The following is a 12,523-nucleotide window of genomic DNA, read 5'->3' on the forward strand; positions in this document are numbered from 1 at the left end:
TTAACCTGTATGCTCTGCCGCTAATAGTTCCTTGGCGCCCTAATCAGAAAGAGAGAAGCCCAAGTATTTCTGCCCGCAGTAGCCTATGTTTATGGCCTTGTCCATCTGACATGACCTGCCTCTTTCTAGTCTGTTCTTATATAGCAGTTTCCCTCTGTTCACTGATTCCTGCTCCCGTCTTCCTGCCTCACTCAATCCTCTAAGATTCATTGAGGTTGCCCTTCTCTGGGACCTGCCCCAGCTCTGTTAGAACTTTCTGGAGATGCGGCAGCCACACAGTCATACAGGCAGCCTGGCCTTCTACTTTCTGGCATGCTGGTGAATTGATTCAGTGCACTGCCTTTTTTGGTGTCAGCAAAAATGACCCAACTCCCAGTTTTCAAAAACCACCAGGAAATGCTCCTTCTCTAAAAGAGATATGTAGGTGATAGCAGCGTAAGCGGAGCTGATAAATGAAACCCAGGGAAAACACAAAGCCTCCTTTGATTTTTCCACCTGAGCCTCTTGGGGTGTGGGGGGCTTTCCAGTCCTTAGACTCTGATTGTGACATTTCTGCCTTCTTCCCCCAAACCACTCATCACCAGGTTCATTGGAGAAGAAAGCAAAGAGCAGTTTCCGAGACTTTATCCCTGTGGTTCTGAGCACCCGGACGCGCAGTCAGTCTGGTGAGTGAGTCTGAGGCTGTGGCCTATCTTGGCACTTCTCTGCCAAGAGAGGTAGCAATCTGGTCAAGTGATTTTGCCATTGGCCCAGGTGCAGAGTTGGAAATTTGATTCACTGTGCCAAGATTCCCAGCTCCTGGTGGAGAGGACAGAACCTAGGGTGAGGATGGTGGGAGGGGGGGACATTGCCCACGATTTTAGGACTATTTGCTTAGCTTTTCAGAATAGGGATTTGGGTGCCGGCCCGGTGGCTCAGGCAGTTGGACCTCCGTGCTCCTAATGCCAAAGGCTGCCGGTTCGATTCCCACATGGGCCAGTGCCAGATGGCTCACTTGGTTGTAGTGCCAGCTTTCAACTACAAGGTTGCCGGTTTGACTCCTCGACTCCCGCAAGGGATGGTGGGCTGTGCCCCCTGCAACTAAGATTGAACAGGCACCTTGAGCTGAGCTGCCGCTGAGCTCCGGGATGGCTCAGTTGGTTGGAGCACGTCCTCTCAACCACAAGGTTGCTGGTTCAACTCCCACAAGGAATGGTGGGCTGTGCCCCCTGCAGCTAACAACAGCAACTGGACCTGGAGCTGAACTGCACCTTCCACAACTAAGATTGAAAGGACAACAACTTGACTTGGAAAAAGTCCTGGAAGTACACACTGTTCCCCAATAAAAAACGTCCTGTTCCCCTTCCCCCCCGCAAAAAAAAGAATAGGGATTCGGCATCTCTTGTTGAAGCCAGTGGTGGAAAGAAGAAAGGCCTGTGCCACTCAGGAAAACTGGCTCTATTCCAAGTATTGGCATCTCATGATTATTGGGGCCAATCTCAGGCATAGACATTTAGCCTTTGGCCCTCTGCCTTATTGGCCTATGTGACAGGTGTCATAAAAATTGGGAATGGTCTTTGAGTGGTCAGGGCCAGCAGAGTCATATTTGATCCCCTGAATTTGTATTGGTCAACCCCCAGTATTTGAAAAAGGATAGCCCTTTTCAGCCACCACTATCGTCTGCTAGCTGCCATGTTGGTACGTAGTACTAGAAGTGGTTACCCCATTTCACCCAGATTTTCATTCAAAATGGGTAGAACGGGGAAGCAGGGCACAGTGTAAACTCAGTTATCTGACATTCTATTAACTGGCATCTCAGCACATAGAAAGCTCAGTGGTTGTTGGGTCTCATAATGACAGTCTGGAGGCCTCACAAAATCCTGAAGTATCTTCTGAATCATTGAAGAGTGATTACATTATAGCCAGTCCCATTTTAGTGTTAAACACATTGTACCGCATTTGATTCTTTGGAAATTGGTGATTCCTGTGTGATCTCTATGGTGATTCTGTATTAACCAGAATATTAGATTAACCAGAACACTTTGTTCCTTGCCTGGTCCGTGTAATGGGAAGTTTACTGGATATTTGCTGTCTTTAAGTGGTCTGACTGACTTGAAGCTTTGGGTCAAGGGCCTCAAACCATTTCTTTCTTCTGTTGACCTCACTTTGCTTTGGAGTTTGTTGAGTTAATAGCCAGGCCTTGGGAGAAAGAGGGTGGTGTTTTTAGAGCAGTTTCTGAGGAAGATGTCAGATCTCCTGTAGTGCTAAATTGGGCCAATTTAGAATTGTACTTTGGTTGTTAGCAGAGTTGAAGGAAGGAGTAGGGAGAAAAATGGCCTCTTGGCAAGGTGGCAGAGGAGGGCAGGAAAGGTACCATCATTCTGGGGTGGTGGGGAAAGGAGGGGGAAATGCTTCCCCAGCAGTGAGGAGCAGTTGTAGCTGGGATGGGGGAATGTGCCACGGAGAAAGCTCCACCCCTGGATTCTTGGCCAATCAATTGGAGGTGGGGTCAATGTAAGGGAAGACAGCCTGGCTGAGGAGCATTTGGGCGGGACTAACCCAGTCCATGTCACAGGAAAGGAACTCATTCTTGCTTTGCTTTTCCCGAGATTCTTCTTTTGTGACAGTTCTGCTTCTCTAGGGTGGCTCTGTCAGCGAGATTAGTGGTTACATAGTGAGCAGGGGTGGGGTCACCATGCCAGTCTGCCCTCCTTCACTCTCTGTTAAACCCTGATTTCCCAAAAGGCAGGGACCTATCACCCTCTCCTGCCCCTCACACAATGCTTGGTGGCTTGTAAGCACTCCGTAAGAGTTTGTGGAATTAATTAAAGTGGCAAAGTGGATGAGGAAGGGTATGTGGTTTGGATACTAGATAGCTATGTGATACCGTGTTTCCCTGAAAATAAGACCTAGCCGGACAATCAGCTCTAATGCATCTTTTGGAGCAAAAATTAATATAAGACCCAGTTTTATACTAATATTATATTATATTACATTATACCTGGTCTTATATAAGACCCGCTATTATATTATATTATATTATATTATATTATATTATATTATATTATATTATATTACATAATACCGGGTTTTATAATATAGTAAAATAAGACCGGAGCTTATATTAATTTTTGATCCAAAAGACACATTAGAGCTGATTGTCCAGCTAGGTCTTATTTTTGGGGAAACATGGTATATTGTAGTCTGTAAAGTGCTTAAGGGCAGATGTCTCATTTGAGTCTCAAAACAGTCCTGTGAGGTCAGTAAGGCTGAAAACAGTATCCCCATTTTATAGATAAGGAAACAGAAGTGAAGGAACTTTTTCAGAGCATACAGCTAATAACTGGTGGAGCCTGAACTTGAACCCAGACCTTCAAACTCCTATTCCAGGGCACTTGCTTCAACACCATACTCTTTGTCCTTTGAAGAGGTACCTGACCATCTTCTGTACATCCCGTCCACAGGAAGCATCTGTAGCTCCTTTGCTGGAATGGCAGATAGTGACATGGGAAGTCAGGAAGTCTTCCCCACAGAGGAGGAAGAGGAGGTAACCCCTACCCCGGCTAAGCGTCGGAAGGTAAGAAAGACCCAACAGGATACCCAGTATCGCAGTCATCATGCCCAGGACAAGACTTTGCTGAGCCAGGGCCGCAGGCACCTGTGGCGAGCCCGAGAAATGCCCTGGAGGACAGAGGCTGCCCGGCAAATGTGGGACACCAATGAGGAGGAGGAAGAAGATGAGGAGGAGGGCCTGGTGAAGAGGAAGAAACGGAGACGGCAGAAGAGCCGAAAATATCAGACTGGGGAGTACCTGACCGAGCAAGAAGAAGAGCAGCGGCGGAAAGGGAGAGCAGGTAAGGCCGGCCAGCGGGTGCTATCCCAGTGAGCTGCTGTCATCCGTCCCCAAACCACAGTGACTTTGGCTTCTGAGCGCCCTTGGGCATCTTGGGTGTTCCCACCTTTGCCGCCTCTACGCCTGTCAAAGGCCTCTGTACGCATAGAAATCTGGTGTTATGAGCTCCAGCTGCCAGAGGGGGTCACTCAACGCCAGTCTGAGGTTTTGGCTTGGGGTTGAGATTGAATGAGTTTAGACTGACCTACAGGTGAACTGAGGACACATAGGCCTGAGCCCTCCAATTTCTTATAAAAGTCTGAACCTGTGGGCAAGGCCACAGTGACATCCTTGGCATGGGACAACTCGATACCAGGGAGTGCTCTGGTTGGCTTGAGGGAGTTGGGTCTTTTAGGAGGTTGAACTCTCTCTCCTTGAATCCTGGATTCAAGAAGAAAGAGGGCATTCACTGGTTTTTCTGGGATGCCTCCAGCCCCTAAACTAAAAAGAAGTACAATGGTTTTCTCAGCCTAACAGAAGAACTTCAAGTAGAAGTGGGCACAACTTTGCTTTCTTGGTTAAAGCCACAAAGGTTATTAAGAGACTTGGTGCAACTTTGAGGTGATCTGAGGTAGCATTATTTTTGTTGGACCTGAATTGGAAAAGCAGGCAGCCCAAGGAGAAAAGCAGGCTTTCTTTGGCCACGTCAGATGGAATGGCAGACAGTGACATGGGAAGTCAGGAAGTCTTCCCCACATATTATATTATAATATGTAATCATGGAGGCACAGCCTGTCACTGAGCTAATATCAGTATGTTCCACTAAGTACTGTTCAGGAACATTCCTATAATGGATTTCTAGATGAGCAAAAAGCACGTCTCTGAGTTCCATAAGAACACCTCTGTCTCTCATTCTCCTTCTCTGATCCCTGCTCGAAGCAACAATTGATTGTCCCCTGTAATGTATTCATCTTGAGCTGCTAGTAAATATCTACAGTCTCTTGAGTAACAAAAACTGAATAACTGCATATTGAGTGGGTAGTAGATTCTAGACTTGCTATAATGCAAAGAAGGCTAAACCTCATTTCTGGCTGTTTAAGTAGAGACACATACTGTGTTTACCCGAAAATAAGACCTAACCGGAAAATAAACCCTAGCATGATTTTTCAGGATGACATCCCCTGAACCTAAGCCCTAATGGGTCTTTTGGAGCAAAAATTAATATAAGACCTGGTCTTATTTTCGGGGAAACACGGTATGATACCGATCCCTATACTTGAGAGTAATTGAGCTAGTTTTCGTCAACTATTAGGTTGGTGCAAAAGTTATTGTGGTTTTTGCAATTGTTTTTAACCTTTTAAACCACAATTACTTTTGCACCAAACTAATATGTGAGAGAGCAGGGATAAATTTCCCTTTTTTCTGCCAGAGTCTTAATTGATTGGTCAGGAATGAGTTGTCAAGCCATTGGCCTCAGCCACTTGTGTTAGGATGAAGAGGAGCTTTTGTATCACCAATCTTCTCTAATGAGATCCAGTTCCTAGAAGCTTGGAAGCTTCTCATTGAACTTATGGGCTTTTGGAAGCAGAAGAACCTTTGAGGTTGCCTGGTCCAGTTTTCCTCCCAATACAGAGATCTCTACTCTTGGCAGGCAGCCTTTACTTAAATACCTCTAGGACCATAGAAAACACCGCTTAGTAAGGCCTCCTATTTGACTTGAGGGCAGCTTCTGTTGCTGGTAAGTAGGTCATTCTCCCTGCACGTGTATGTCTAAGGGTTTTCAGTTGAGGCTGTTGTCTTTGACATGTGGTCTGGTTACCTTCCTGCAGATCTGATGGTGACATCTTCATAAAGGAATTGCCTGGAAAATAATGTCTCTTCTCAAAACGCTTTGATCCCTCCTATTGTTACTACTCATCTTTCAGGTGGACACCAGAGAGTCAGGCAGAGGCCAAATTAGATGGGTCACCTTACTCCCAACTGAGCCTCATGATCTTTCCTTTGGTCCTTGGCTTGTGTATGTCCTTTCTTGACCTGCAGAGGGAATAGGAAGAGCCACTCCCACTCACACACCTAGTACTACCTCCACTCTCTGTTCCTTTGTGTGCTACTAGGAAGCCCTTGGTCTGCCACAATTCAATAAACTCCAGAGCTTTCCCTGCCCTGGGTAACAGGGTAGGGGCTGTTGCTTTTCCTGTGGCGTTGAATGCTGTGTTATGGCTTCCTTGTGTTTCCTGAGGTCTTCACAAGGCATGGTTCTATTCCTTCCTCTTTTGCCCTAGCCCAAACTTGTTGCATCAAAAGCCCTGGTTTAGGGTGTCCAGTTAGCTCAGTTGGTTAGAGCATGCTGCTAATAACACCAAGGTTGCCAGTTCAATCTCTGCATGGGCCACTATGAGCTATGCCATCCTTGAAAAAAAAAACACACAAAAAAACACCCTGTTTTAGAATGTTCTGGCTGGAAGTACCATTGCAAGCCATCTAGCACACCAGTTCTTGGACAAGTGTGAGGACCCGCTAGTGGGTTGAGGCTAGTTGGGACAAAAGGCAGTATGACAGCTGGCCTTCTGAGAGCTTTGCATAACCCACAGCCAATTCCTCATACTGTAATTATGGTTTCCATATCTGGATCTGTCCTTGGCAATGTCACACATGAGAGCACATGCCAAGGTCCGAAGAGGCAAGTTGAGAACTCTTGGATCTTGCTCAACACCCCCTCATTTTACAAATTGGAGAAACCGAGGCCAAAGTTATTCATTTCAGACATACTGATCCTCTGCTATGTGCTAGGCATGGTGGTCAGTCCTGTGAGGGAGATAAAGAACACATGGGAATAGAGACAGTGGAAATGTAATGGCTCTGTGCGATGTCAGAGGGATAGCGGATGGGGGGAGGGGGGTTCACACAGTGTAAGGGATATAAATGATAAACGTCTAAGTATTGCTTTGTCTTGTGCACCTGAAACTAATAAAATTTAAAAAAAAGAATTAGCTGGACTTCCGGAAAAATGGCGGCGTGAGGTGAGCCTCTGTAAAGCTTCCCTGGAATTTACAAAGAATCGAACAACAAAAACTCCACAAAGGACTCCCTGCACAGCAGACAGGCAAGACGAAGAGGCCCACTACCGACTGAAATCACTTACAGGTGGGAGATCCGCGCGCCAGCGGAGGGAGGAGGAAAGGGAGAAGTGCGCGGAGACGGAGCCCCGCGGGCGCAGGACGCAGACCTAGCTCAGTGCTCCGAGCTCGCTGCTTCCCGGAACTACCGCAGCTGCGGGAGAGGGAAGAACTCGGACTGCTGGGGCTCTGCTTAGGGCTCACAGGGCTGAGGGGACAGCATATAACACGGCTGAACCCAACGCTCACGGCAGAGACCTCGGAGAAAAGACTGAGGGAAAAAGGCTGAAAACGGTGGTTTAAACCCGCACTGCCGAGCAGAGAACGGAGCCTTAGGCACTGAGACTAGCTGCCCCCTCCCTCCCCTCCCAGAGCTCGCCCCGCCCCCACCTGCCCAGTGCTAGAAGCGAAACAGTAGCAGAGTCAGATCAAAACAACAGAAAATTTGCTGTTTTGAAAACTGTGGACCGCAAACACAAATTCACAGCCCAACTAGTTCCGGCAAAGGGGAGAGAGCTGTAGAAGCAGGACCCGCTGTGGTGGTGGTCGCCGCCATTGCTCTGGGCCACCTCTCACAGCTCACCCCGCCCCTGGCCCCACCTATCTGGGCGGATCCCTGCAGGAGTAAACAGAACTGCTGAAACATATGGGCTCTGAATCAGGAGCTGAAAGAGCTTTGGAACATCAAAAGCTCTCCGCATACCCACCGGGACACTGCGCCCTGTGACCTAGACGAACTATTAACAGAGGAGAAGCCCGTCTCCCAGGTTACCCCCATTGTGTGAGAAGTTGGAATAGTGCAGAGAAAACATAGCACTACCGTGTGGGAGAAGAAAAATAAGTTGCAGTTGGAGAAATAATAAAACATTCTACCAACAAGTACTGGCAAACAAAAGAAAGACCGCTTTCTATCAACCTGTTGCAGAAGTCACTCCTGTAGATGTCTAGGAAGAGAAATAGTAAACCAGTAATCGCCATGAATAACCAAGGCAACAAGATAGCTCAGAAAGAAAGTGAAAAATCTCCAGAGAAGGCACTTAAAGATACAGAAATATGTGACTTAAATGACAGAGAATTCAAGATTGCAGTTCTGAAAAACTCAACGAGATACAAGAAAACACAGATAGGCAGTTAAATGAACTCAGAAACTCAATCAAAGAACAGCATGAGCATTTTACGAAAGAGATTGAAATCTTAAAAAGAACCAAATAGAATTTCTGGAGATTAAGAACTCAATAGAAGAAATTAAGAATGAAATAACCAGCTTAGGTAGTAGAGTTGACCAGATGGAGGAAAGAATCAGTGACATCGAAGATAGAAACCTGGAAATGACACAGATAGAAGAAGAAAGAGACTTGAGACTTAAAAGAAATGAAAGAACTTACAAGAACTTTCTGACTCCATCAGAAAGAGCAATATAAGAATAATGGGCATACCAGAAGGAGAAGAAAGAGAGAAGGAACAGAGAATATATTCAAACAAATTGTCGATGAGAACTTCCCAAATTTGTGGACAGAACTGGACCCTCGAATCCAAGAAGCAAATAGAACACCTAGTTACCTCAATCCCAACAGGCCTTCTCCAAGGCACATTGTATTGAAGCTGTCTAAAATCAACGACAAAGAAAGAATCCTCAAGGCAGCCAGGGAAAAGAAGACGGTAACTTACAAAGGAAAGCCCATTAGATTATCATCAGATTTTTCAGCAGAAACTCTACAAGCCAGGAGGGAGTGGAACCAAATATTCAAACTATTGAAAGAGAGAAATCATGAGCCAAGAATAATATATCCAGCAAAGATATCCTTTAGATATGAAGGAGGAATAAAGACCTTTCCAGACATACAGAAGCTGAGGGAATTTTCTAATACACGACCTGCACTACAAGAAATACTAAAGGAGGCTATTCGACCACCATCAACAGGGACAATTTGTGGCAACCAAAACTCAAAAAGGGGAGAGTAAAGGCCTGAACCGAATATGGGAATGGAGAAAGTAAGCGTGCTGAAGAAAATGGAATACTCTAAATATCAAACTTTCTTTTACATAAACTTAAGGGTAACCACTCAAAATAAATCCAGAATTGAAATATATACTGAAATAAAAGAAGAAACAGAGGGAAACATCATAGAATACCACCACACAGAAATAATAGACAACAACAAAAAGGCAAAGAAACAATGGAGACACAGCCTTACCAGAAAACTAAAGATAGAATGAAAGAAAATCCTCACATATCAATAATCACCCTAAATGTAAATGGACTGAACTCACCAATAAAAAGGGACATAGTAGCAGATTGGATCAAAAAACTAATCCCAACCATATGCTGTCTCCAAGAGACACATCTCAGCTACAAGGACAAGCATAGACTCCAAGTGAAAGGGTGGAAATTGACACTCCAAGCAAATGGTACCCAGAGAAAATCAGGTGTAGCCATAATGATATCGGACAAAACAGACTTCAAGGTGAAAAAGATACCAAGAGACAAAGATGGACATTTCATAATGGTGAAGGGGACTGTACAACAAGAAGACATAACAGTCATCAATATTTATGCCCCCAATCAGGGAGCACCGAAATATACCAAGCAACTACTAACAGAACTAAAGGGAGAAATTGACCAAAACACAATTATACTAGGGGACTTAAATACATCATTGACAGCTATGGATAGATCATCCAAACAGAAAATAAATAACGAAATAGTAGCCCTAAATGACACATTAGATGAAATGGACATAATTGACATTTATAGAGCACTTCATCCTAAAACATCAGACTATACATTCTTTTCTAGTGTACATGGAACATTCTCAAGGATAGACCATATATTGGGACATAAAATCAGTCTCAACAAATTTAAGAAGATTGAAATCATACCATGCATATTCTCTGATCACAAGGCTTTGAAATTGGATATCAACTGTAAAAAGAAAGCGGAGAAAAACACAAATACATGGAGATGAAACAACATACTTTTAAAGAAGGACTGGGTCAAAGAAGAAATTAAAGGAGAGATCAAAAGATACATAGAAATAAATGACAATGAAAATACATCCTACCAAAATTTTTGGGATGCAGCGAAAGCAGTTTTAAGAGGGAAATTTATCTCATTACAGGCCTATCTCAAGAAACAAGAAAACTCCCAAATAAATAACCTCATGTTACACCTTAAAGAACTAGAAAGAGAAGAACAAGTAAAACCCAAGGTCAGCAGAAGAAAGGAAATAACAAAAATTAGAGCAGAACTAAATGAAATAGAGAACAAAAAGACAATAGAAAAATTAATGTGACAAAGAGCTGGTTCTTTGAAAAGATTAACAAAATTGACAAACCCTTGGCTAGACTTACTAAGATAAAAGAGAGAAGACACTGATTAACAAAATCAGAAACGTAAAAGGGAAGTTATCACGGACACCACAGAAATACAAAGGATCATCCAAGAATACTATGAAGGACTATATGCCACCAAATTCAACAACCTAGAAGAAATGGACAAGTTCTTAGAAACATATAGCCTTCCAAGGCTGAACCATGAAGAACTGGAAAATCTAAACAGACCGATCACCAGTAACTAAATTGAATCAGTCATCCAAAACCTTCCCAAAAGCAAAAGTCCGGGACCAGATGGCTTCACTAGTGAATTCTACCAAACCTTCAAAGAGGATCTAATACCAATTCTGCACAAACTCTTCCAAAAATTGAAGAAGAGACAGTACTCCCTAACTCATTTTATGAGGCCAACATTACCCTGATACCAAAACCTGGTAAGGACAGCACAAAAAAGAAAACTACAGACCAATATCTCTGATGAATACCGATGCAAAAATCCTAAATAAAATTCTAGCAAATCGAATACAACAATGCATTAAAAAGATTATTCATCACGACCAAGTGGGGTTCATCCCGGGGCACAAGGATGGTTCAACATAAGAATCCATCAATGTGATACATCACATAAACAAAATAAAGGACAAAAATCATATGATTATATCAATTGATGCAGAAAAGCATTTGACAAGATACAACATCCATTTATGATTAAAACACTTAATAAAATGGGTATAGAAGGAAAATACCTTAACATAATAAAGGCCATATATGACAAGCCCTCTGCTAATCTCATAATTAATGGAGAAAACTGAAGCCCTTTGCTCTACGTTCAGGAACACGACAGGGATGTCCCCTATCACCTCTGCTTTTCAACATAGTGTTAAAGTCCTTGCCAGAGCAATCAGGCAAGAGAAAGAAATAAAAGGCATCCAAATTGGGAATGAAGAAGTTAAATTATCACTCTTTGCAGATGACATGATGCTATATATAGAAAACCCTAAAGACTCCACCAAAAAGCTATTAGAAACAATCAACGAATACAGTAAAGTTGCGGCTACAAAATCAACGCACAAAAGTCCATTGCCTTCCTATATACTAACAATGAAATCTCAGAAAAGAAATACAAAAACAATTCCTTTTGCAATTGCAGCAAAAAGAATAAAATACCTAGGAATAAACTTAACCAAGGATGTGAAAGACCTATATGCTGAAAACTATAAGACATTTTTGAAAGAAATTGAAGAAGACACAAAGAAATGGAAAGACATTCCGTGCTCATGGATTGGAAGAATCAACATAGTTAAAATGGCCATATTACCCAAAGCAATATACAGATTCAATGCAATCCCCATCAAAATCCCAATGGCATATTTTAAAGAAATAGAACAAAAATCATCAGATTTGTTTGGAACCACAAAAGACCCTGAATAGCCAAAGCAATCTTAAGAAAAAGAACAATAATGGAGGTATCACACTTCCTGACTTTGGCTTGTACTACAGGGCTACAATAATCAAAACAGCATGGTATTGGCAGAAAAACAGACACATAGACCAATGGAATAGAATTGAGAACCCAGAAATAAAACCACATAAATATGGACAGATAATTTTGACAAAGAAGCTAAAACATACAATGGAGCAAAGACAGCCTCTTCAATAAATGGTGCTGGGAGAATTGGATAGCCACGTGCAAAAGAATGAAACTGGACTGCTATTTGTCACCATGTACCAAAGTTAATTCAAAATGGATCAAAGACTTAAGCATAAGACCTGACACAATAAACTGCATAGAAGAAAACATAGGTACTAAACTTATGGACCTTGGGTTCAAAGAGCATTTTATGAACTTGACTCCAAAGGCAATGGAAGTAAAAGCTAAAATAAACGAATGGGACTATATGAAACTTAAAAGCTTCTGCACAGCAAAAGAAACCATTGACAAAATAAAGAGGCCACCAACTGAATGGGAGAAGATTTTTGCAAACAGTGCCTCCGATAAGGGGCTAGTATCCAGAATATACAAGGAACTCATGCAACTCAACAACAAAAAACAAACAACCCAATTGAAAAATGGGCAGAGGACTTGAAGAGACATTTCTCCAAAGAGGACATACAAATGGCAAATAGACATATGAAAAATGCTCAACATCACTAATCATCAGAGAAATGCAAATCAAAACCACAATGAGATATCACCTCACCCCAGTCAGAATGGCTATCATCAACAAGACAAATAGTAACAAATGTTGGAGAGGCTGTGGAG

At 43.1% G+C, this 12,523-nt stretch overlaps 1 protein-coding gene across 6 annotated transcripts in view; it reads left to right on the forward strand.

Annotated features, from left to right (window-relative positions):
- Positions 1-12,523, forward strand: part of BCORL1 (BCL6 corepressor like 1) — a 68,539-nt gene that overhangs the window by 32,582 nt on the left and 23,434 nt on the right. For all 6 annotated transcript variants that reach the window (XM_074323922.1, XM_074323923.1, XM_074323921.1 and 3 more), the window contains 2 exons: positions 585-665; positions 3,444-3,833. In XM_074323922.1, the coding sequence (XP_074180023.1) occupies positions 585-665; positions 3,444-3,833 (471 nt within the window). The remainder of the gene's footprint in view (positions 1-584; positions 666-3,443; positions 3,834-12,523) is intronic.

Source organism: Rhinolophus sinicus, chromosome X (genome assembly GCF_036562045.2).
Source record: "Rhinolophus sinicus isolate RSC01 chromosome X, ASM3656204v1, whole genome shotgun sequence".
Lineage (NCBI taxonomy): Eukaryota > Metazoa > Chordata > Mammalia > Chiroptera > Rhinolophidae > Rhinolophus > Rhinolophus sinicus.